This window comes from Hemicordylus capensis, chromosome 1 (genome assembly GCF_027244095.1).
Source record: "Hemicordylus capensis ecotype Gifberg chromosome 1, rHemCap1.1.pri, whole genome shotgun sequence".
Classification (NCBI taxonomy): Eukaryota; Metazoa; Chordata; class Lepidosauria; order Squamata; family Cordylidae; genus Hemicordylus; species Hemicordylus capensis.
Window position 1 is genome coordinate 111557633 of NC_069657.1, and position 25379 is coordinate 111583011.

The 25379-nt window shown below is 41.3% G+C and overlaps 1 protein-coding gene across 1 annotated transcript in view; it reads right to left on the bottom strand.

The window, feature by feature from the left end:
- CSTF3 (cleavage stimulation factor subunit 3) overlaps positions 1 to 25150 on the bottom strand; it is a 114475-nt gene extending 89325 nt beyond the window's left edge. The window contains exons 1-3 of the mRNA XM_053267953.1: positions 24785 to 25150; positions 7342 to 7443; positions 7121 to 7216 (exon numbers count right to left, since the gene is read on the bottom strand). Coding sequence (XP_053123928.1) covers positions 7121 to 7216; positions 7342 to 7443; positions 24785 to 24814 — 228 coding nt within the window. The 5' untranslated portion in view covers positions 24815 to 25150. The remainder of the gene's footprint in view (positions 1 to 7120; positions 7217 to 7341; positions 7444 to 24784) is intronic.
- Between the last annotated feature and the right edge of the window lie 229 nt (positions 25151 to 25379).

Sequence of the window (25379 nt, forward strand, 5' to 3'; positions counted from 1 at the left end):
TCAATCAGAGATACTGACAATTTGTTTTACTCCTATAGACACAGAACTTTGTCTTAAGACACACATAAGCAGAAATCCTCTGTAAGGTAGCAGAGACAAAATAGAAAGGAGGAAATGCCATCTTCTTCTTCTCTGCCTCCAAAAGACAAATGCAGAAAGGCCAGCAAGAAGCCACCCTTCCCTGCTGAATATGATGTTGATTTTAATAACTCTGGAGTAGTTTTTATGTTTGCACTGTAGTGTTATCATCCATGTGTGTGTCACTTTGAGCACAAGGTCACTAATAATTCCCCCTTTCCCTTTTCACTATCAGCAGCAGCTTCTCTGTTGAAATTACTCAAAAAACTATTCCCCTAGTGCTAATGGTGTTCAAAATCTAGCTCCTATAGTAACATATCTCCTAACATCATGCTTTTTTCTTCAGAAACCCACATGAACTGCTTCTGACCATTTGCTTTAAGACAAAGCCCACAGTGTCAAGACCATGACCAGACCCAAAAAAGGAAGAATCAAATTAATCATTTGGAAATTGGATCTGATATAGTTTACAGACTTAAAACTTCTCACTTCAGTGTTAAACTATGTTTAAAACAAATACTATTTGACATACCTTAGTACAAAGTATTTGATATCCCTTGGTACAAAGGTCAGTACAACTGACCTGCAGAATTCCCTGAAACAATGTGGAGGAGATGGACTAACAGGATGGCAACAAAATGAGTCAGAAAGTTTTCCAAAAGACTGCATATCAGTGATTATTTTTTAAATGTTGAAACACAGATTTACACTTCAGGACCATAGTCATGAATGAAAGGACAGTGGAAGGAAAGAAATTGGGATATTCTACACCTTTCTTTGATATATTTTAAATGACATTTCAAAAAATATTTAGCCCTTATAATTAGAGATAGGGGGGAAACATACAGTCAGTATATTACCTAGTTGACCAATAAGAAATAAGCCTGCTCCTGCCTTCTAGAGCTTTGACCTACAGACATAATGGAACTATGATGATTGACAAGAGAAGCAGTAATGTCCCACTTAGTTTTCCTTTCCTGAGTATTCTGATCAATACAGGAGAAGAGTGTAGGTCCTTCCCTCTTGACATTTGTAGGAGTCCTGCTCCAAATAGCAATAGCGGCTTTGTTTTCCTTACTAGATAGGGCATACATCAAATTTTCTGGCTAGAACACTTGACACTTTTTGGGTAATGAGACTGAAATTAATAATATTAATTTGTACATTGTTTGTACAATGTGTTTTGAGTGTTCAAAGTGATTCATGTATATTATTTTGTTGTAGTCCTTTTGACAATCCTGTAAAGTATTATTATCCTCCTTTTGCAAACGGCAGGGGTGATGAACAGCTAAGAAAGAGAGACTTGCTCAAGGTCACCTAGTGAGTTCTTGGGAGAGGTGAATTCAAACCAGGGAGTTCCCAATTCGTAGTTAGCTACTATGCTACATCAGCTCACTAGAAATTAAAATTTTATAACATCTTTAAACATTAGAATACTTAAAACCTTCTTGCTGCTTTTTTTCCTGGCTTATGATTATCCCTAGTGTTCTTATGACAATGTCATTTACTTGTCCCCAAGCATGAAACTAAAGGGGAGAAAATCAGAACTGGCATGGACTGCGCACATAACTCCTATGTTCATTTATAGGACCTGAGCATACAAACATTGAAGAGCAGGTTAAGTAGCTCCCACCTAGTTCAGTTATTTTTTAAGAAGTTCAGAAATATTTTACACAGAGACATTCTTGTGCAAGCCCACAAATACAGAGCAGGGGTGTCAAACTCAAATCACGTAGTGGGCTGGATTTGATCCCATCGCATCTCCGGGGGGATGCACTCGCCTTCTTGCACCTGCCTCGCTCCTTCTGTTTTCCTTCTTCTCCACTCTCTCTCTCATTCTGTTCCTCCCTCTCTCCTCTTTTTACACCAGAATATGCTCAGGGAAAGGTTGATTTTTTAAAAAAGAAGAAATTCTCGACAACATACTTCCCCATGACCTGCAGCTACCAAATTTTGTATGGACAATCCTGCCTCTTAGACTAGTTGAATGCACTACCTTTTACATCAGAATATGCTCGCGGGGGGGGGGGGGGTTGATTAAATTCTAAGCCAGCCAGCTCAACTGATCCTCAAAAAGGATCATAATGGTGGACTCCCTTCCCTTTTTTCACCCTGACAACTCCCACTCCAGCTTTGCAAGCAACGCTCTCCACCCCCATTAAGCACTGTGAAGGGGTTACTCCAGGCTGCTGTGCCCCATAGGCTGCATCTGGCCCACAGGCCAGCAATCTGACAGCCATGCTGTAGGGTCTAATATGACATTTGAAAGCTGGAACTTTCAGTCCTTTGACACACCAAACACATTTCCAACCTTAAAAGTTGCAGAGAGAATATTTATCTCTCATGTTTTATATTCTCTTTTCATACATTAAAAAAAAATGGTTGGCTGACTTGCAGGATAGATGCTGTAAGAGGCACAGACACAGAGCTAGAGTTTGTGGCACTCCCAGAAAAGAGCAGGATAGAGGCCTAACTACTGTTTTTAATTTTGTTAGTCACTTAACACTTTCAGAGTTTGAGTTTTAGAGCTAGAAGGCACTTTGGAAGTCTCCTAGTTCAACACTCTGTTCACTGCAGTAATTCCTGTCTGCCTTCTCAATAGCTCAATGGACTAGAGGCAAAACCACTAAAAAAAAATCAGGAGGGACATTGGATATGTATAATATTGTACATTAGTGGCACACTCCAATACTTTGAAATTTGCCTTGAGGCACATTTGCAAGACGACCTGCCATCACTGGTTTAAAAGATCAAAGTTATGCCTGTTCAAGGATGAGACTAGAAAGGATGATAGAAAGGTGTCTCCCAAAGCCAAAATTAGACTCTTCTCTCACTCTGCAGATTCCTTTCCTGTTCTTAAAATTAAAAAATACTCTGCCCCATTGATCACCCACCCTGCTATTGCACCATTTTTGGAGACCAAACTGTTATACACAAGTTGTATCAAACAAAGAATTTCTATTTATTCTGATTTTTATTTTAGATAGCCATGTTAGTTTATTGCAGTAAACACAATAACGGAAAATGGTAGCACTAAGTAAGCTGTCAAGATGTTTTAGTGCTAAAATATCATTTAACCGTGTGCTTGACAAATCTCGGATGCCAAGGAGCCATGATACCTAGAAATTTAACTGTGTGTCTAGACTTGGATATTCAGAGGTAGTTGTTTAATAAAATATTCATACAGGGGAACCTCGATATTCGCAGATCCCACATCTGCGGATTCATGTATCTGCGGCTGGGTAATGAACACCCGACCTCAGTATACGTAATTTAAAAATCAGGAAAAAAATGGTTAAACCTGTGTATTTACGGATTGAGGGTGGTTGGAAATGACTCCAGAGGTTATCTCCGGCCACCATTTTGAGGAGAAGAGCTATTTTGTGGCTTGTTTTGCAAATAAATAAGGGGAGGGGGAAGAGAACATGATTTCCGGCCAATTTCTGACTCATTGGTGTGTGTGTGTGTGTGTGTGTGTGTGCACTGCAGAGCACGGCAGGGCGCTTTATTCGCTGCACAAGCTGGAAACAGAACCTCCAGGAATACCAAGGTTTTCCGGTATATCCTAGGCCTCCCTGTTTCCGTTTGAGGTATGTTACTTCTAAAGGAGCTAAGGAGCAACCGATTTGTCATTCTCCTCCACAAGGACCATTATTAAATCTAGTAATTTTGTCAAGTGTCCATTTTCTGATTCTAGATTTGTTTTGTCAAGGCCTGATTAAACTGACATACTGGGTGCCTCAGCCAGTTCCTGTTTGCATTTGAAAAAATGAGCCATTGCCCATGAAATCTTGTGCTCAAATATATGATGAAATATAATCATTAAATAATCTTGATTATTTGTCTACACAGTGTTTTCTATTACTATTTATGCTATACAGAGCTTGACTAATGAATCAAAGTTCTTAATGTCAAACCTGATTAACTGCAAGGAAACTATCTTATTTGTGACTCAACTGCTTATAAATTGTGCTTTCAAACACAAAGAGTGCGCCATGGTGGAAGAACAGAAAATGTCCCGCTGAAGTACTCCAAGGACTACTCTAACTCTTACATGAGCTCATGTAATTGGTTGGGAAACTGAAGGACGTATGTACATGCAAACCACCTCCACAAGGGTGTGAAGGAGAAGGGCCAGTTTTTCTTTTCAGTGGCAGCCCTTAGGGCATCATAGGATACTGCTCTGGAGGGGCTTACAACCTCTCAGGAAAAGGTCTGACGACATAGGGAGCAGCTGCTAAAAGAAGTACTAATGGGCATGGCCACCCCTACATGTGACATTTTGGATTCTGGCCATATCCAATGCTGCATTATAAACTGGAACTGCCACAGTGCTAGCCTTATCACTACCATAACCATGTCCTACTAGAGATATTAACTTTTTCTACTGGCCCTGCTCTCATGCCTTTGTTAGCTACTTGATGCACAGAAATTAAGCAAATGAATATTTTCCTAACAAGCAAAGAAAGTGATGCTGCTTAACATCTGCTTCATTTCTTTATTGTTAGCTGCCCAGAGACGTATGTTTGGGCGGGATATAAATTTAATAAATAAATAAATAAATAAATAAATAAGTATTTGTGATCACACAAATCAGATATTTGTGATCACTGTCACTAAGAAATATCTACCGATGCAATATTGTCCTCAGAAGGCTAATGTGCCACTGTAATGAAGTAAAGAAGTGATAAATTGAAGTTTTAAGTCTACTGTACAAGGCTTTACAGTTTGTTATACTAACAGTTCTTCAAGTCTCCCAAAGACAAAAAGCAGGTGGTTCTTTTGAGAGTGCACACTTGTCCTAAACATGATCCGAGCAGATGACAGGGGGGCAAAGAATATGGCCACATTGGCACAGATTGTATTTAACAAGTCCCTGAAAGGCAGGCCATGAAGGACAAAGAGCTTTTTTAAAAGGAGAAGCTGATTATCAACACCAATAAACCAGATTCGCACAGCCTCTCATATGGCTCAGAAAGGGCAAGTTAGGTGGATCAGCATGCACTACAAGTCAAGTTGGGGAAAATACGGCACAACCCTGGGGAGCTTGTCTCACATTTTTTGGAATCTCTATACTGAAGTGTGTGCATAAGACACATTTTAGGACATTAATGTCAACCATAGCTTTAATATATTCATAGTAAAGCATATAAAGTTTAATAATAGAATTCTAATTATTACACACTGACATTCAATTTAGTACAGTCAAATTGCTGAATTCAGATAATTCTCTAATCCAGTGGTTCCCAACCCGGGGGCCTCCACATGTGACTGAACTCCATCTCCCATCAGAGCCAGCTACAATTTATTGTGGCTGGGGATGATGTGAGTTGTAGTTCAGCAACATCTGGTGGATCCCCAGGTTGGGAACAACTGCTCTAAACCATGATTTCAACAAGCATGAAAGAACTGCATTAAGTTCATCATACAGCCAAAGCTTGTGGACATAGTTTGAATTAGCCAATTCTCATTTTGTCTGACCACAGGAAATTGTAGTTTGTTCACACCACAGTTAGTTCACAAACCCACCTTGCAAACCATGGTTTGATTTCCTGCTTTGAGAACAACTGTGATTTAAACAAGCCACAATATCTCTAATTGAATGAAAAAGGAGAAAATGTGATTACATCAAACTGCAACTGGATGCTTTAGACTTGCAAGGCTTGCGGCAACTTGTTTACAATCCTCTCAACCATGGTTTTGAGGTTTATCTGAATTTGGTCACTATAAACAATACTCAGACAATTCATCTTTTTGATTTTCTCTTTAAGTTAAGGTATCTTGGCTTGTCTTACTATGGCACCCTCATCAGATAGCATAGAACACTTCCAAATTAATTTCACTTACAGTTTAAAATCTCATCTAACTACAATTACTACAGATAAATGACTACTGATAGTTTTAAATATCTATATGTATCTCTACATGCCACTGAAAAGCATGTGAAACTAAAGTATTCTCAACTACAATAAATTATTTTTCCAAAAATGTTAATGTCATTAAAATGTTTTGTTCGTCCTGTGTATTTTAACAGAACAGGATACAAAAATTACTTATGTTGGTTATTTATTTAGATTTTTTTCATACCACCACTCAGATGGCTCTAGGCGGTTCACAAATATAGAAACAGATAGCACACAAATAAATAACTCATTAAAACAAAATTAAAGCCAGTTTAAAATCATTTCAATACTCACTAAAGGCCACGCTAGAGAGATATGGTTTAAGGGCTCTTTAAAAGGCTGCTAAAACTCTTAAGTCTCTAATATCCATAAGGAGTGCATTCCAGGAACAGCTACAGACAAGGCCCAACCCCAAGTTGCCACTAGGCAATCTGGCAGCAACCGGATACGGACCTCTCCTGATGACTTTAAAGTGTGGTGGGTATCATACTGAAGAAGGCGCTCTCCAAAGTAACCTGGTCCTAAGTCGGTTAAGGCTTTAGAAGTAATTATCAGCACAATGTATTTTGCCCAGAAACATATTGGCAGATAGTGCAGCCGTTTTAAAACAGGCATAATATGGTTATCAAAAATATTGCTAGGCATGTATTTATAGATTTGACTTGGATTGTTCATATTTCAGTTTAACACATTTTCAGTGATGTTCGAATAAAAATAATTTGCGTTATTATCCCATCCTCCCCCTAACAATATTTCCAAAACTCAAACCAGCCTAGAAAAAAAATATTAGAGCCCACATTACAGAACCGTTATGTTAAGCTTATATGAACAAAAAGGAGCTCTAAATAAATGACACAGGAGGCAATAAATTGACACGACAAGTAAATAAAAGGCTAAAGCACTCCAATACCATTGAAACGGTTTTAATGTTGTTGCAAGTCCATAATGCAACAATCATCAGATCATATAGAGACCCAAATATTTTGAATAATTTTAATTCCCCCTTTCACCTATTTTACAGAATTAAGAAGTGTTCAATCCCTCTTTTACCTGGGTTTGTGTATGTGCCTAACAAACCATGTTTCAGTACTAACTTAAGTTCCTATTATATGTTTAAGAAAGAATATGAAAATATTAACCTCAGCTTCAATGTACAGTTTCCAGAATCTGCCAGAACTTGGGAACTGGGCAACAAGGCGTTCATACGTCTTCCGTGCTTTGTCTATAGGTTGATTCTAAAAATTGAAAACCAATAAATATTTACAATATTTATGATGTAAAAATGTATAGACAATTACTTCAGAACCAATCACTGTGAGTGGACCCATTGATAAGGAAATGTAATCCTATGTCACTAAACCTGTGCCTCTCGAATGAGAATGCTCCAAGCGTCAAGGTCATATGGATTCTCTTCTAGTTTCTTTTCAGCTTTCTTTACTTTTTCTGGGACGTATTCTGTGGCCTAGAAGACATAAAACAGAAGGTTAAAAATCTACAAATAGTCTGATATTTTCAATGCCCACTACTAAGAACACAGTGTCACTATTCATTGGTATCTATAGCTATCATTAAGTAAATACATAATAGGTGGCAAGTTTTTTCCATAGTTATACTTTGATGAATGTGCCCAGGAGTCACACATACAAACACATGAAGTCCACAGGATGCCTGCTGTATGGTATAAATATATATTTAATGCCATTATTGAAACTTGGTTCAATGATCCATTCAATTCAGTCTACAAAATGGCCAGAAAATTCAGCTAAGTTTACAACGCAACAGAATGTTAGAAATGTAACAGAATATGGTAATAAGCATCATTAGCCTTGGCACTAATGCAAAGGACCAACACATGCTAAGGCTGATTTGACTTCAGATTATAAAACAGTAACACAAGCCGTTTCCTATTCTCCTGCCCCCAAAGATACAGAATGATACTAGTTTCACATGAATTTTAACAAGTTTGCATCCTTTGAGATAAACTACACTATTTTCAAGGTCAACAAAATTACATGTAATGCAAGCACAGCAGGAAAAGGGAGGAAAGGAGAGAATCAAACATTCCACAACTGAAGATAATTATTTACAACCCTGTACTGCTGAATATTCTTGTCTCTCAAAAATGTATAAAGTCATTGCCATCCTTGCGTTCTACCAGTGGAACAGCAATTTTATCTATAATCTCAAAATAACTGAAGGTAACATGCAAAATCCCTTGCATCCCTACTCTTGATTTCAAAAATATACACGTGTTTTCTTTCTTAAAAAGTAGAACAGATCCTTTTTAGTAAAAAAAATAAAAATAAAATCATAATGTCAAAGAGTCTGGAATAGTTAAAAGTAAGCTAGATCAGAAAGGAAAGCATAAGACACTTTTGTTATGAAAATTAGCACTCCTGCTACTAATGGCTAGTATACATAGGAGAGCTACTGGAAGCCAGAATTAGTACAAACAATCCCCCTCTCATCTTCATCCCTGTAGTATGAAAAGCCATTTTCAAGCATTTAGGGCCCTTTGGCAAGAGGAAGAAGGTGGTGCCAATCGCTTCAGGGGGAGGAGGATGATCCTGGAAACCATGCAGACACACTTTCCACTAGTGGAAGCTCTGCTAGCAGAATGTGTCTCCACGTCTTTTCCCTCCCTCTGAATTCACCAGTCCCACATCCCACCATTGCTGAGGTTCCCTTGACCCCCAGGAACGGCTTTTTGGGTAGCTCTGGAGAGTGTTCAGAGAAGGCTGGGAAGAATAAAACTAGTTATGTTAACTCTGACTTCTGGTAGCACCATTGTAGATGCTAGTCAAAAACTGCAAGATTAGAAAAACTGTCAACATTTCAGACCACAAACACAAGCAACCCAAATTAAAACTATTACGAGAGCACACCTAGACATTTTTCAGAAAGTGGTATTTTACATTATGCTAATTTAAAATATGAAAGAAGGAGAAGTTTGCTTGCACTAACCATTTGCTGGTCCATCATTTTAGTTGAGCAATACATTACCACTGAAAAAACCCCCAATGTTTCAAAGTGTTTTAGAGCTGGAACATAGAAGAATGCCTGCCCCAGCACCCTCCATTCTTCCATACTCAGCTCAAGGGATTAAGGAATAATAATTCCTAATTTTGTAATATGGGGCTAATAGAGGTCAACAGCTAACTCACAGGCCAGTTCAGATAAACCAACAAACCATAGTTTATTGGGCAGTGAATGAGTCAAGCCGCTGAGTGCCCTTGTTATCCTCCCCTTTTCTCCTCTAAAGGTTGCTGGTTTGTTAAGCCAGTTTCCTATGACATACAAACTAGGAAACTGTGGGGTATGTACTCCCTACAAACTGGAATGCCACCTAATGGCACAGCAGAGAAATGCTTGACTAACAAGCAGAAGGTTGCCTGTTAAAATCCCTGCTGGTACTACATCCGGCAGCAGCGATATAGGAGGATGCTGAAAGGCATCATCTCACACTGCGAGGGAGGCGGCAATGGTAAACCCCTCCTGTATTCTACCAAAAGAAAACCACAGGACTCTGTGGGCGCCAGGAGTCAAAATCAACTTGACGGCACATCTTACAAATTGGAATATCAAACCACTTTAAGTTTAGTGGATTGTCTGAATCAAATCATAGTTCAAGGATGGACAGATTTCAACCTTTTTGCAACATATAGTCTCAGTGTTTTCCTGTACACAGCAATCCTACATATTACATAAAGGAAAAAGTTAAAAGGGGAAATAAAGAATGAGCGCACACACATTTCCGGGGCAATATATTTATCTTCCAAATCATCATGAGGTAGCAGGTCAGGGCTTGACAAATTTCAGGTGCCAGGGAGCCATGGTGCCTAGAAATTTAACTGTGGCATTTTATTTGTTCCAGGCAGCCCATTCTGTTCTAAGTACATCACTTGTAAAGGGGATAAAAAGAAACACATTTACCTTCCCTCATAACATCCATCATCAAATTGAATAATTTTGTCTAGTGTCCACTGTTCAGCTCCTACATATTTGGACTGCCTCTTAGAGCCAAAGAAAGTTTGGCAAGTCATGTAGTAGGCTGCCTCACCCCATACTTCTCCTTTCCCCACTCCCAAGACATAGGAAGGAAGCTTATATTGCAACTCATGCATCAGCTTCCCTCAGGTCCTAGAAGATAAGAGGAGGGGCAGCTGCCATTAGTGCTGGAGTGCACTTTTAACATGTAACATTTTGGAGGCAACTCATCAGACTGTTCCCTCCACTCACTCACATTCTAGGAAGGAGAATGAGAACAGCTTGGCATGACAGCCTTCCGACTGGAAGAGCTCTATCCCGGGAGCAAGCACATAGGTGTTTCCCTCTTTTCAAGTAAGTAAGGGAGAGAAGAGCAGCCCTATGAGCTGCCTATAGAATTACTATAGGAATAATCTCCTATTGTATCCTATAAATTCCAATACTATAGGAGTTACTCTTCTATTCGAACTGGAAAGTTAAAACTCCCCAAAACAGCTTCCAGAGGGTATAGAGATTGCCCATAGGGCTGTCCTCCCTCAAGACAATTCTTATTAGGCTCAGCTGACCAGGAGTGTGCTCATTTTCAAATCTGTGGTAAATGTGATATCTATTTATATGGCAGAAACAAAGTATACAAGGATATTCAGAGGTCAACATGGAAGTGAGGGGATATTCATGTCTTTGACTTATCCATAGCATAAAGATGACAATATAGTCACTTGAGCAGGGTTACAATTTGAAGACCTAAGATTGCCTATTTGGAATTTTGAGAAACTCCTCCATACAGCAAAAAGCATTTCACACTGGGGTAAATCTAACTTTAGAAAGGGTACTATGTACCATCAAGTACATATACACACCAAGCAGCAATAAAAATTGACAGCCTTAATAATGGCAAGCAATTACAATGTTTAACCTAGGGTCAAACTACATAACAAGGAAAAGTTAACTTTCTAATGCAGTGCATTTCTCCAATACTGTGTATGCGGGTGGGGGTGGCAGTATATTGTGTATGGCAGTCATTTTGGCAAGTATAAGAGGTGGCTGGCAAGAAACTCTTAACCTCCCTCAAGCCACAGCCATAGTCATCAAACAACTAAAATTATGACCTATTTTTATTAATAGCTTTTATTTTATACTTAAATTTTCCTTTGCCAATACTTTCCCTAAACTGGGAGAGTCTGGATTAGTATTTTTCTTTTTTTGATGGCTGTTATCCCGTTTTTAATTTTTTTAATTTTAATTTTTTTTAAGAGAAGGTACAGTTTCTAGGCTTACAAAGCAATTAACTCAAAACATATGGGGAGTCAGGAAAAAACAAATAATACAGGTTCAGAAGCTTTTTAAAAGACCAATGTCTTTTTTAAAAACCCATGAGGAGAATGTCTGAATACTGACCATTAACATCCATGCTGATGACTAAGTGCTTACTTATTACTATTTATATACCACTTCTCAACAACAAAACATTTCAAAGTTATTTACACAGAAGAAGAAGAAAAATGGTTATGTGCTAACAAATATGCAGTGCTATCTACAAGCATACATTTGCTAAGTTAGAATGTTAAATATATTTATTTGGGAGCCCCAATTTTAAACGAACATATTTCCAAATAAATGTAAAGAGAGCGCGAGCGAGCGCCAAGGATACAGTTACTAACAAATATCTCAGGAAACTCTGATCCTATAGGAACTAACAGAACAGAGTTAACACATTTACCTTTCAAAAACATATAATGCATGATCTTGAACTAAATGGTCATTCTGGATAAGCAAAATCCAATATGAACTTTTATATTTCAGAACATGGAGTCAGATCATTATTTTAGTCTATACTATTTGAAATAGCAGCACACTTTTTCAGACACTATTCTATTACAGCAGTGGGCATATCAGGTTTTTCCAGTTAATTCAGATAATTCTGGGAATGATCACTGAACTAAGCTTGAGTTGTTTCATGTGTATGTCCCATCAATAATGTTTAAGAGTAACATTACGGCCCTTTTTGAGCTTTTATGAAGTTTTGTCTCAAAACAAAAGCCTAACATTGAAATAAGTTGGGCTGATGCAAGACAAAAATCAATACCAGGAATTGGTGGAGAACTATTCAAGCTCAAAAAGGGCCGTTCCAAGTTCAAAATGCAACACCCTTAAAATAAAGGGCCTGTTTTGAACTCAAAACAAAACGACCCAATTTTGAGCTTGAACCATTTCAAGCACCATTTTGGAGGCCTGCTTTTCCCTTGCTGATTGGTTTTCTGGCACTGGCTTCTGATTGGCTTGTGATCTCCTTGCTTCTTGATTGGCTTATTATGATCCAAATCAAGTGTTGTCATGTGCGACTATGCCCCCATTGGCTGGGAGGGGGGAAGCCAAAGGAGCGAGTTTCAAATGTATTTAAGGGCCTGGGAGGCAGAGAGCACTTACAGTGTGCAGTGCATATTGAACAGGAAGGCTACATCAGGAAAGGAAGGACAGAAACTGCAGCAGCACAGCAGTGGTGTGTTGCTCTGCTTGGCCCAGTAGAGAGAGAGATACCGACAGCCTGCAGCTTCTCTCCCCACCCCAGCAACTTTATTTTGCAGTACCAACAACTGCTTTTCTTTTTTCTAATTTTTGTTTAATTGTACCAGCAGGCCCAGTGGGTGCTGCCTTGAATTTTCTCTCTTCTGTAGATTTTTTCTTTCTTGCCTGTAGCCAGCCAGCCCCAAGCACAACTGGGTGCTGTGCTAACTGGCTTTTCTTTTGTAGCCTCAAGTTGCACCTCTTTGCTGCTGCTGCGTTCCTGGATTGGACTGCTCTCTTTTTGGCAGCCTGATGTGCTGTCTGAGAGAAGATGCTTGAAGATAAGTCCCCACCCCTGGTTCTTCTCTAAAGAACCAGGTTCTTTAATCTTTCTTAATCTTAATCATTAAATAGGGCCTAGTTTGAGAAAGAGATTAGGTAGGCACTAGGATTGTAGGACAGTAGGGGTGGGTTAACTTACCAGAGGCCACAGTAATCCTCTTTCCCTTCCCTTTGACTTACCCCATTGTTGCTTGCTCCCCTTCAAAAAAGCTCCCTCCAATAAAGCCTGCTTGTTTATTTGGGTTACCCCCCTAGCTTGTGTGTGCATGCACTACAGTGCTATAGACAGCACTGTGTGTGGCACATACAGTATTAATAAACCACAACCATCCCCACACACTGTTTTTTAATACCCACCTTAAAGGCACTTTCCCCTCACCCCCAATCAAATAATCCCAAGATGTCTGGGAGGGTGTGAAGCAGAGTCAGGAGCAGATTGCCAGGCAGAAGGAGGAGTGATGCTTCTGGTCATCATGATGGCGAGAAAAGCCTATTCCCCAAGTTGTCCCCACTGCTGCGATGCTGCACAGGCCAAGGGAGAATTAGGGGGGAGGTCAGGGAAGCAGCTCTTCCTGTGGCGTCGGCTGGTAGCCCAGGCAGATCACTCTCTCTGTCCTCCCCGATCCCTTTTGCCAGTGCAACACTCCCCCCCCCATGCCGCCCCTTAGGAGCAGGAGGAAGACATTCTGCTTCCTAGACCTTCTCAACCCCAGACCAAGGGCGGTGGTGGTGCCCAAAATGAACAAGTAGTCCCACCACCACCGAAATGGTCCCAAACTGAAGGCAGCATGGTGTGGGACTACTTTGACCTCTACCATGGTAACCTAACCCATGCTGTTTGCACCCACTGTGGGGCACCAATCAGCAGGTGGAAGGGCCCCAAGCATCTTTCAATATCAGGGATGCTGCTGCACCTGCAGTAGCATCACCTGGGGGCCTCTGTTCCTGCTGGCAGCAATAGACTTGGTTCATCCTCCACTAGCAGTAGCAAGGCACCCCCTCCTGCTCCCAAGCAAGGAATTGAAGTCGGAGGGCAAACGGTCTGGATAAGAGCCTCATCTTATCACCCGAGTCATTGCCAAGATGATCGCCTTGGACGACCAGCCATTCCAGTTGGTGGAGAACATCAGCTACTCATACTACTTGCCACCAACTTTAAAACTTACACACACACCACCTTCAGCAGGCAGGCAGTGACCTCCCTGTACCTGGCATGTAGGGATACAGTCTCAGGGCCACGGCACACAGCAACACTTGACACAAGCATGCACTTCACTGTGTATCAGCTGCAGTGGAAGGCACACTTCTTTCCTGTCCCTCATGGTTCACTGGTGGGGGAAGGAGAGAAAAGGGAGATCTGCTGGTGGTGGTGTGGCCAGCCCCTCCCATGCATAAAAGCACTGCATGTGGAGATACTGCACACTAACCACATGGCAGATGAGCTGTCAGTGGCCATGGATTGCCAGGTGTAGGGATGGCTGTCTGGGAAGCAAAACTTCGCTGAGGGAACATGGTGAACAACAATGCTGCAAACCTAACAAGCAGCTTTCATTTGTGTCTGTTGTGTAGTGTAAATGACCTTCTAGGTCATGAACCTGGAAGAGTGCTTAGCCCTTCTGGGGCTGCAGCCAGGCAAGACATGCAGCCAGGCGTCCCTACTGAAGATGCTGGGCAGCATCCTGCTGCCACCATGGCTGCTCTTGTGAACAGGTGCTACAAGATGATAGCTCTCTTCCACTGCAGTGAAAAGGGTAGGTTAATGCTCAAGGAGAGGGAGCTTGAGCTTTGCCTGGGACACAAGCAGAATAAGGGTGCTGGAGAGCCTACTTCTAGCGTGCAGTCTATCCCTAGCAGCAACAGCAGCAGCAGCTTTTCCCAGTCCAGCAGCATGGTGTACCTGGCAGGGCCAAGGGAGCCAGTAGTTCCACCTCAGAAATCCACCCAAAGGGGGGATGTGAGGAGCCCACCAAGCCTGGCAGGCTGGGAGCTAGAGCTGATCTAATTTGGGCAATGTGTTCCTTGGTGACAGTTGCTCGACAACTCCTTGCATGGCCGCTGAGCAGCATCCAGAGCACGAGGGTGTTCTCCATGGCAGGGGATGTGGTGATACCCCATTGCACATGCTTTAACTCTGACTTGGTGGAACAGTTGGTTTTCCTTCAGGCCAACCTCCCCCTGCTGGGCTATCCAGAGCTGGCCGTGGACGATGAGTGATTCATGGTCAACCACACCCACTGCAACACCACTGGCAGTTCATCCCACCCTGACCAACCCCAAAACCAGATGTGTCACAGTCTGCCCATTAGTTATGTTGACACATGCAGATACAGCACGGCCATGGCCAATGATTAGATGATGTACTGGTGCCCTGACCCCTATGACAGGCTGAAAAGCTTTAGAGGAACTGGGTGGGTTCACCATGATGCACGAAAGGACCCCAAAAGAACCCACCACCACACGACAACCTAAAAAAGTTTTTAAAGTTGGGATGGAATACTTTTTTTTAGATTGTCATATGGTTGTGCTTTTGGGGGGTTGTTCCATGTGACAGGCTGTCAGCTGGAGCCCAGCACTCAGTATTATTGAGGCACAGGCAAACAGAAAGATGTACACTGGAAGAAAAAGGGAAGTGTTTTTCTCATGTTAAGAGTCTAGCAGCTTTGTTTCTTGTCAGACCATTGGTCCATCAGGCCATGGCTACTCTGTCCTGTCTCTCTAGGGCAAACAGGATGGCTATAGGGAACAAGGGGACTTTAAATGTTTCGAGAATGTTGGGTCTTGTTTTGAGCTTGAAATGAAATGTAAGATCTGTTTCGTGCATATCCCTAGAAATAATTTTGCATTTCGTTTCGAGCTCAAAACAATTATAATTATAATTTGTTTCATTATTTCAATGGAGCTTAGTCATGATTAACTAGCTTGGATTAGATGTGCGCATGGACCATTTGGAGTGGTTCAGTCCAAATTCAAAATATGCCATGGGTATGCGAACTAGTTCAGTCCAACCAATCAATTGGGCCAGTCAGTTCGAACAATGAGCTAAAACTGGTTCGCAATCGAACTGCTTGAAGTGGCCCAATTCGTGGCAGTCCAGCTCATGACTGAACCAATTCACCATCTCCCTAGTTTGAATGCTGCAGATTTGTTTTAAAGCACTGTTCAAATGCAAATACAATGTTTTATGATCACATACGGTAATGAAAAGTATACTATGGAAGCTCAATACATAAGGACAAGACTCAGATGCTGAACAGTATTTACAAGTTCTTCTGCATATAGCTGCACTCAAACCCCTAATCAGCTACTACCAGGGCCACTCTGAGAAGGCAGTGAGGCACAGGCCAGTACCTCAACCTCTATTCTTTAAACAGGCCTGCCTGCACGTTTTACTGCAACATGTACTTTTTCCACATCCTTTTTGGATCTAAGTCAGCAATTGGAAGGCCAAGTAGTAGCCCTTAGAGGATTTGATCCAGGGGCTTCCTGCTGCTGACACCAGTCTAGATAAACCTATTTTGACATTCATGTAATATTGTTTTCATTTCACTATAAAGCTTAAATACATTTAAATACTGCAACTACAGTCTGAAAATAGTTAAAGATTCAATACAAGCTACAAGCCAAATGTATAAATTTTAAATCAATGATATGCAGCACAAATAAAAATCTACAATGACCCAAGGAAAACTTAAAGAAATATTAAAGTTATATAATAGTATTCTCTATTGTCTAAACTTTTACAAATATCCCAATGAACAAGTTCACAAAGTTTTGTTTGAACTTTATAGAACGTTAAATGTGCTTTATCAATTTTTTCCTAATCAGACTTCAGTTCAAATACTTGCAGCTCTCAGAAAAACTTTTGATATTTATCTCAACAAACAAGATTAACAGGTGGTCCTTTTAAAGTTGTTGGGTGATATCTAACACTGCATATACACAATGGAGGCAATTTTCACTCATTCTCCGCTTCCTTCTACAGCCCTATGTGCCTCCTAAAGGTATGTTCCTAAAGAAAGTGGGGGCTGGCTAAAATTGGCCCTCCTGCATTGTGTGTGCATGCAACACTATTCAGTATATGCTGTGTTAGTCTGGATGTCAACCATTATTTACTAAATCCATTTAGGACACCAGAAAACCCAAATCACTACAAGCACAAGTGTTATTGAGACCATGATGCTAGGGGGCGGGGCGGGGGAAGGGTTAACCACCAGTCCAGCTATAATCCCAATAGCGCTATTTCCACTTGGGGGGAAAAACAAACTCAAATGTCAATGACATAATTAATGCAACAATGAGTTTGGTCCAAAGTCATTATTAAATAATTATATACCACTTTCTTGTTCAATAAAAGAGTTCTCTATGTAAAGTTCTGATAAAATGGTATAGCAAAAAGTTCTGATAAAGTGGTTTCCCATTCTAAAAGGACTCTCTCTCTCTCTCTCTCTCTCTCTCTCTCTCTCTCTCTCTCACACACACACACACACACACACACACACACACCCCAGCAACAGCCCACTGGGGAGATGCTATGGTGGGCTGAACAGGTAGCTCTTTCCCTACTAAATCTAAGAGTGCAACAACTTTAAAAGATGTATCTTTGCCCAGTTAGCAGGGGTACATGTATTACATTAGTTATTGAGGGCTTCCTAAAGGTTCCAGGGAATCTAGGAGACATCATCCTCTCATCAGGATACCCCACTGACCCCCAACTTTAGTGTCTAATTATCCACATTTTTGCAATAATTTAAGTTTCCCACTCCAGTTATCAATATTTATGACTACCAAATGCACAGGTATTTATTTTCCATCTTATGGTAGAACACTATTTAACCCATTAACTTCCATTCTGTTTTTTTGAAAAATGGTTGACACCTGTTACAGCCTGATCCTATGCATATTTATTCAAAGTATATAGTTTTATTCAATGAGACAATTCCAAACAAGCATGCATAGGGTTGCAAACATAGCCTTCAAGTTACATGATCTCGCTTAGCATACTTTCATGTCTACAGAGAGAGCCAGACAAAAATCTTGTGTGTCTAAGCAGATATAATTCTGCAATGTGAAAGACAAACAAGCTGCATGGCCATAGGTTTTGGATTATGCTCCTATGTTGCATAACAACTGACTTTAGTTGCAAATTTATATGTTTTAAGTGTTACAGAAGTCTGTTAGTATGCATGCTCATTCAGGGCATATGTGAATTTCAAGATGGGAAAGCTGATTTACATCAACCCATTATGAGTGTTGTATACCTGAAATAGCATAACATCAAATAATATTCCAGTCCACCAAGAAACATAGTTAGCCACTCACCTGCTCAACAGAACAAGTATAGAATGGTAGAATTTCTTATTTACCTGACTAGCCTATCTTTAGACTGATATGCTAAGGAAATGGTCAATGATAGCCTAAGGTAATGGTTAACAGATGCATATTTTCAGCTGCATAGTGAAACATAGGAAGCTGCCATATACTGAGTCAGACCATAGGTCTATCTAGCTCAGTATTGTCTTCATAGACTGGCAGCGGGTTTTCCAAGCTTGCAGGTGGGAATCTCTTTCAGCCCTATCTTGGAGATGCCTGGGAGGGCAACTTGGAACCTTCTGCTCTTCCCAGTGTGGCTCCATCCCTAGAGGAATATCTTAACAGTGCTCACACTTCTCGTCTCCCATTCCTATGCAACCAGGGTGGACCCTGCTTAGCTAAGGAGATAGGTCATGCTTACTACCACAAGACCAGCTCTCCTCTGATGCTTCACCTGGAAATATAACATGTTTGGGCTGCAATAGTGCCTTTGTGTATCCTCTGCAGGAGAGCAAAACTGCCAGGGCACTGAATATAGGCCCACCTCCTTAGCCAAGAGAAACAATGGCAATTCCTGTGGTCGCAAGCATGACTTGTCCCTTTTGCTAAGCAGAATCCACCATGGATGCATGTGAGTGGGAGACTAGAAGTGTGAGCACTGTAGGATATTCCCTTTAGAAGATAGAGCAGCTCTGGGAAGAGCATCTAGGTTCCAAGTCCCCTCCCTGGCAGCATCTCCAAGATAAGGCTGTGAGTGATTCCTGCCTGCAACATTGGAAAAGTAGCTGCCAGTCTGTGAAGACAATACTGAGCTAGATAGACCAAGGGTCTGACTCAGTATATGGCAGCTTCCTATGTAATTGCATGTGCTTATGCTCCTTCTGTCCTGGGGTATATACATATTGCAACAGGAACAGGCTATGCAATCAGGAATATACTTTTAAAGAATCTCGCCCGCTCAGCACCAAAGCAGACAGATGAGAAGTAGAAGGGAGCTTATGAGAAATGAAGCTTCAATGAGCTGGTATAATATAGTGGATAAGGACAGTTTATTCAATTAACAGAACAGCATGGTAATAAAGCTTTTTCAGTGTTTACCCACTGGAAGTATTTGCAGATGTCTGAGCCAAGCCCCAACAGTTTTATGAAACATTTCTTTCCAAGATAGAACAGCATATAGTGGGTATACTGAAATAAGCTGCCTGGGAACATGAAGAATGAGGAAATAGTTTACAGATTTTAACACCATATTAATCACAACTTACCCAAACTAAAACCTTACGAAACCTTCTTTGGAATAGGATTGGTTAACTCCTGTTGTTGCAGGGGCAAGAGAACTAGCTGAACAGAGAGCAATTCCCACAATGAAGAAAACAAATGTAGCAACTTCAGAATCCAGAGCTTTGTATTTGCACAATGCTTTGAAGAGGCTATGAGAGTTCAGAATAGCATAGAGGTTACCCAGCAAGGAAATTCAACCAGCTACAATGGTACTTTATCACTGTAACCTCTCTCAAGAAACCAGTCTTGTTTTTAAACAGTATTAACAGTATCTGTAGTAGATACCGTTATTAGTATCTGTAACTAATACAGATAGTAATATCTGTAACTACAGTAACTAATATTACTATCTGGGGACACCTAGATTACACTTCAAACTGTAAATGGGTATATTGGTGTGAGAGAAATATTTAAACTCCCCCCACAAAAAGTCCCCCGGAACCTCCCTGAAGATAGAGAACACACAGAGAGAATGAGAAGCTCTTTGACATGTTGATTTTTTATGTGGAGAAAATTGAGTTCTTGAGGGTTTTCTTTCCTTTAAGGGGGGGGGGGGGGGAAGAGGGAAAAAAACCCCAAATGTTCAATTATCCCTTTAAAAAGATATAATCCAGCAAAAGTGTTTTGCTGATTATAAACGGATTAGAAGAGTGAGAGCTGCAAGCCCTCTAATCAATTTCTCCATCTGCACTATGGGAAGAGCCACCTAATGATGCAGCAGGGAAATGACTTGATTAGCAAACCAGAGTTTGCTGGTTCGAATCCCTGCTGGTATGTTTCCTAGACTATGGAAAACACCTATATTGGGCAGCAGTGATATAGGAAGATGCTGAAAGGCATAATCTCATACTGCAAGGGAGATGGCAATGGTAAACCCCTCCTGGATTCTACCAAAGAAAACCAAATGGCTCTGTGGTCGCCAGGAGTCGACACTGACTCGCTGGCACACTTTACCTTTACTACGGGAGGAATTGTGCTAACCTCCTTCAGAGGGTGGTTGTAATGAGTGGAAAAAAATATGAGGCACCTTGAACACACAAAAGGTACTATGAATGTTAAGATTATTATTTACAAACTAAGATGGATGAAGATGAAGAACTGAAGACAGAAAAGTGGCTTTTACAAATGGTTAGTGCTGGACTGTTCCACTGCAATATTTTAACTCCTATTCAGCATTTACAATCATGTACTTCAGCAGTATGATTACGTAACTTCAGTAAGCCTCAAAACAGGTCATAGGTACAGCGAGTTGGATTGCCACATAAACAGCTACAGCCAAAAGACAACACAACATATTATATCCAGCTGAAGGAATTGAACAGCAGAGTCCTCAGCACAGACAGATGTTCTGTTGGTAGCCACCCTTTAAAAAGTTTGTCTGGGAATCCAAGATATAACAAATTGATCAAACCACATAAAAATGTTCACTGCATTATTTCCTGGTGTGCAGCAATATTAAAGATTTGTCTAGCAGGGTAGTGAAGTGAAACAAGAGAGGTGCTCTGTCAGATGAAAAACTTTCTTCAGTTTGTGTAGGGATTCATATTAATGGCAGCCACAGGACAGAGGTTTCCCAACTTTAAAGAAACTTTTCAACATCAACATCTGCCAAGGAACTTCTGTACATTGCAGAGGACTCTTTTTCCTATGTAAACCAATTTACTTATTTATTTAACATATTTATATACCACCCCAAAGGCAAGTCTCTGGGCTTTGCAAACATTCTGTTAAAATCAGTATCTAAACAATACTTCTAGAAATGGGGATGAAGTCAACAGTGCACTTCATGTGAAGTTCTGGCCAGGCTTCGCATCAACTCACATTAATTGTGCCCTAGAACACAATCCCTAATTTGCCTTCCATGGAAACTTGTCCACTATTAAATGACCTTCTTGTTGAGGAACCCAAGGGTGCCCCACAACAGTTTGAAAAATATGGCTTGAAGCGAAGCACAGCAGATATTACAGTTGCTTACTTCCGCATGATCCACATCCTAGAAAGCCAAGTAACTTCTGTTTCAATTATCCATTCAACCCAGTGTGCTTATGTGCATCCAGGAAGAGCAAGTTTATTATACTAGTGTGAGCCCATCAGTGCATACTTGCCTTGTACTTATAGTATACTTGTACCAGGTATGGACTCAAAGTCTATGTAGCAAATGAGCTATTCAGATACAGTATACATATAGTTTCATACACTAGCGATTCTGGACAGTGAACAATGCTTTAGCTTAGAGGTGAGCCATTTGTGTATAAACTCTGCAGATGTCACACTTGAATTCTCTGTATGACAGGTAGCCCCAATAATGCTCAACCAGTCCCTCTGAAACCATTTCTCCTCTTTCTTAATTTTAACTCCTCTATGATTCCAATCACAAGCATATTAAATGAACTCACTAAAAGGTTTAGGACAGTGCTGCATGTCTTTCTAATTTGAAATACAAACAACACCTTTCCCAATCCATTCCAGTTGAATTACACCGAAAACCCAAGAATCCTTTCTAAACAATAACGGTGTTACCTGTAGCACTTTTTTTCATTCATTCTTGCTTAACTGAGCTGAGCTAATACGATGCAAGGCATGCCTGTGTAACTGAAAGGATGTGTTGCTCTCAGTAAAGAAAAACTTTGCAACAAATTGTTTTGAGGACATTTTAGTGTCTTCTAACTCCCAAAACAGGCCATCTGTTGGCAACTCTTCTTTGAAAATGAAGTACATAGCTGAGACAATGCATTTAATGTTTCTATGTGTCAGAATGTCTGTCCTCAAAGCAGTTCAAAAATATTCTTGAGCATTCTGCAGATCCAGCCTCACAACTGCCCCTCATTTGTTCACTAGATGTCCCTCTCCTAAGCCATTACAAAGAGCAGGAGGCAGCTTGGATGAATGAGCAGACCAGAACACACCAGCATGTGACCCATCTCTGATCTAGATTATAGTTATGGTCACACAATGCAAGGGTCAAGTCCACATTTTCAGTCCCACCTCGCAGCTTACATTGCTGCAACAGTTTGGATAAAGGACCGTGATGAGAGCATTTCCCACACCAGTTATTCAACCTGTGATCCTCCAGATGTTGATGAACTACAACTCCCATCATCACCAACTACAATTTATTGTGGCTGGGGATGATGTAGGTAGTTCAGCAGCATCTGGATGACCACTGGTTGTGAACCACTGACCTAGGCTATTTCCACCCTCAGAAGTAGTGGCCCAACGCCATTCCTTGCATGGCAGCAGTGATGCCAGGGATATGGCAGCAAATATACCTCTCTTGAGGACTGTCACCACCATGGAAGAAAAGGAAAGCATTGTCAAGTTTTGTGCCACCACTCTATCATGTTGGTCTGTTGCACTCAGCGTAAGCATGTCCCTCAGGAGAGCCAGCGTGGTGTAGTGGTTAGAGTGTTCAACAAGGTCTGGGAAAACCAGAAATCAAATCCCATTCAGCCATGAAGCTCTCACTGGGTGACTTTGGGCTAGTCATGTATATCTCTCAGCCTAACTTACCTCACAGGGCTGTTGTAAAGATAAACATAACCATGTACTCCACTCTGGGCACCTTGGAGGAAGAGCGGTATAGAAATGTAAATAAAATGAATAAATGATTTGGCTAGCAAGGTCAAGTCCATTTTTGAAATGCAGCCTGCCCTTTTTACCCTCTCCTTCACATTCCCAGACCTGAGAGAGGGTGCACCCCCACCACCCGCCAAGAAAACTGCTGACACAGGAAAATCCATAACCAGACAGGATGGGTAAAAAGAAAGATATATCCATGTTCTGCCTAGCAGATTAAAAAATGGCAAGGACAAGGAGAGAGTGCTGTGTCGCAGGGCTGCTCAACTTCGGTCCTCCTGCAGATGTTGGCCTACAATTCCCATAATCTCTGGCTATTGGCTACTGTGGCTGGAGATTACAGGAGTTGTAGTCCAAAAACAGCTGGGGGGCCTAAATTGAGTTCCACAGAAACATAAACAAGGGAACTGAAAACTGTTTCAATTGTTTAAATACTGACTTTAAGAGGGGAGACCTATATTCATTCTGTGCTATAAAAGTTTAATGTAAAAAAAACGCAAACAAAAATAATCCAGAGACCTGCTTAGGCTCCTGCTTGTGATAGCCCAGTGCAATGTTTGACCTTATTATTTTAAAAACCAAGTCCCACACCATATCGTGCTTCTGAAATAGCCATTAAGTTTCAAAAATAAATTGCTACATAGCATCATGCATATTTACTCAGAATTCAATAAGCATATTCACTGAGAATTGCACTGAGTTCTATGGCAGGGGTTCCAAACCTGAAGTACTCCAAATACTGCTGGACTACAACTCCCATCATCCCCAGCCACAATTAACTGTAGTTCGGGATGATGATGTAGTTGTAGTCCAGCAACATCTGGATCCACCACAGGTTGTGAACCCCTGTTCTATGAGATTAATACCCTAGTGTTCAGGATTGCAACCTCTACTTGTCACTAAGGTTTGGACACTAATATTTGCACATATTAAAATGATCTTTGCTATCTTTTTGCTTATAGAAAACTTTTTTAAAAGGTAAAAAGAAGATAGTGTACAACAAGCCAAACACACACAGGGTCTTTCACAGATCTGTAGAAAGGACACATTTCTGAAATGTTAATACATTTATTAATAAAGCCATATTAAGCAAGTTTCATTGGGATTTCTGAACATATTCAATCACATTTCAGTTTGAATATACAGAATCAGAGATATGATGCCTCATCAATTTAAGCCCATGCAAAATAGTTTATAAATCTCTTGAACTATTTTTACAAAATCACAACAAAATAATGTTTCACTTCTTATAGGTTTTAGAGGCCCTAACACAGACATATATCACATTTGTGTTTCTTATCCTACACACATAAATTTCGATGGAAATCTATCCCCTCGATCTCGAAGCGATCAAGCCTATGAAGGAAGACATTTAACGACTGTAATCCTAGACACACTTATTGGTGAGTAAGCCCCCTAAACTCAGTAAATGTTTACTTTCATACAAACAGCTCGGGTGACACAGTTTTGATCCCAAATTCCTTTACGCGGAACACATAAGCCAGTGGGGCATTCTGACTCAGTGGGCCTTTAAACTAAATGGCAAGAAGAACAGAGACAGACGAAATGGGAGATGGTTTTTAAAACCCGACGACTGGGGGCGGGAAGAGAAGAAATACGTACAACCCACCCCAGCACAGAGATGCACGCAAAGGCCCATTCCTCGCCCTTCTAAATACCGCCATTTTCAGTCCCTGCGGGCCTCGATCACCCCACTAAGCCAATCCCATCGCGTTTCTTTCTCGGGATACTTTCCCCTGCCAAGTAGCTCCCTTTCCGCTTGGAAGGCCCTGGTGGCTCACCTGGTCGCCGGCGGGAGCTTCTCCAGACATGTTGGGTTAGAACAGGCCCCGTGGGGAGGTGGAGAGGAAGGCACCCGCCTAAGATAGATATCCCCAAGCCCACCCCCTTTCTCCTTCCCTGCACGGAATCCCCTGGGCGCCTAGCTGCCCACCAACCCCCTCACTAATCAACTCTTCCCTCCTGCGTGCCGCCTCTCCTAGTCCATGGAACAAAATGGCGCCTTAACCGCCCCCAACTCTTGCCTTCCTCAGTAAAGGATGGAGGCGGGGTCGAAGGGAGAGCGCGAGTGGGCAAGTGCTGCCGGGAAAAAAAGCCGACGACGACCAGGAAACGGAACGTCATGAACAGAGAGGCGCGCGAGAGGTTAACAAACAGACAGAACGTTAGAAGGAGAAGCAGCGCGAGAAGGCTGATGGGAATGAAAAGGGATAACGAAGCACGCGGGAGGTGGGGGCGGGGCCCTGCGCAGGGGCGAGGCGGAAGTTGTTGAGGGTTGAACTGGTTCGGAGAAGCACGTGGATTGGTCGTGTGCGTGTTGCATGCCCGGTCTAGAAGGAACGCTTTTGCTTAGGGTTATTAAACTTCCGGCGGGGG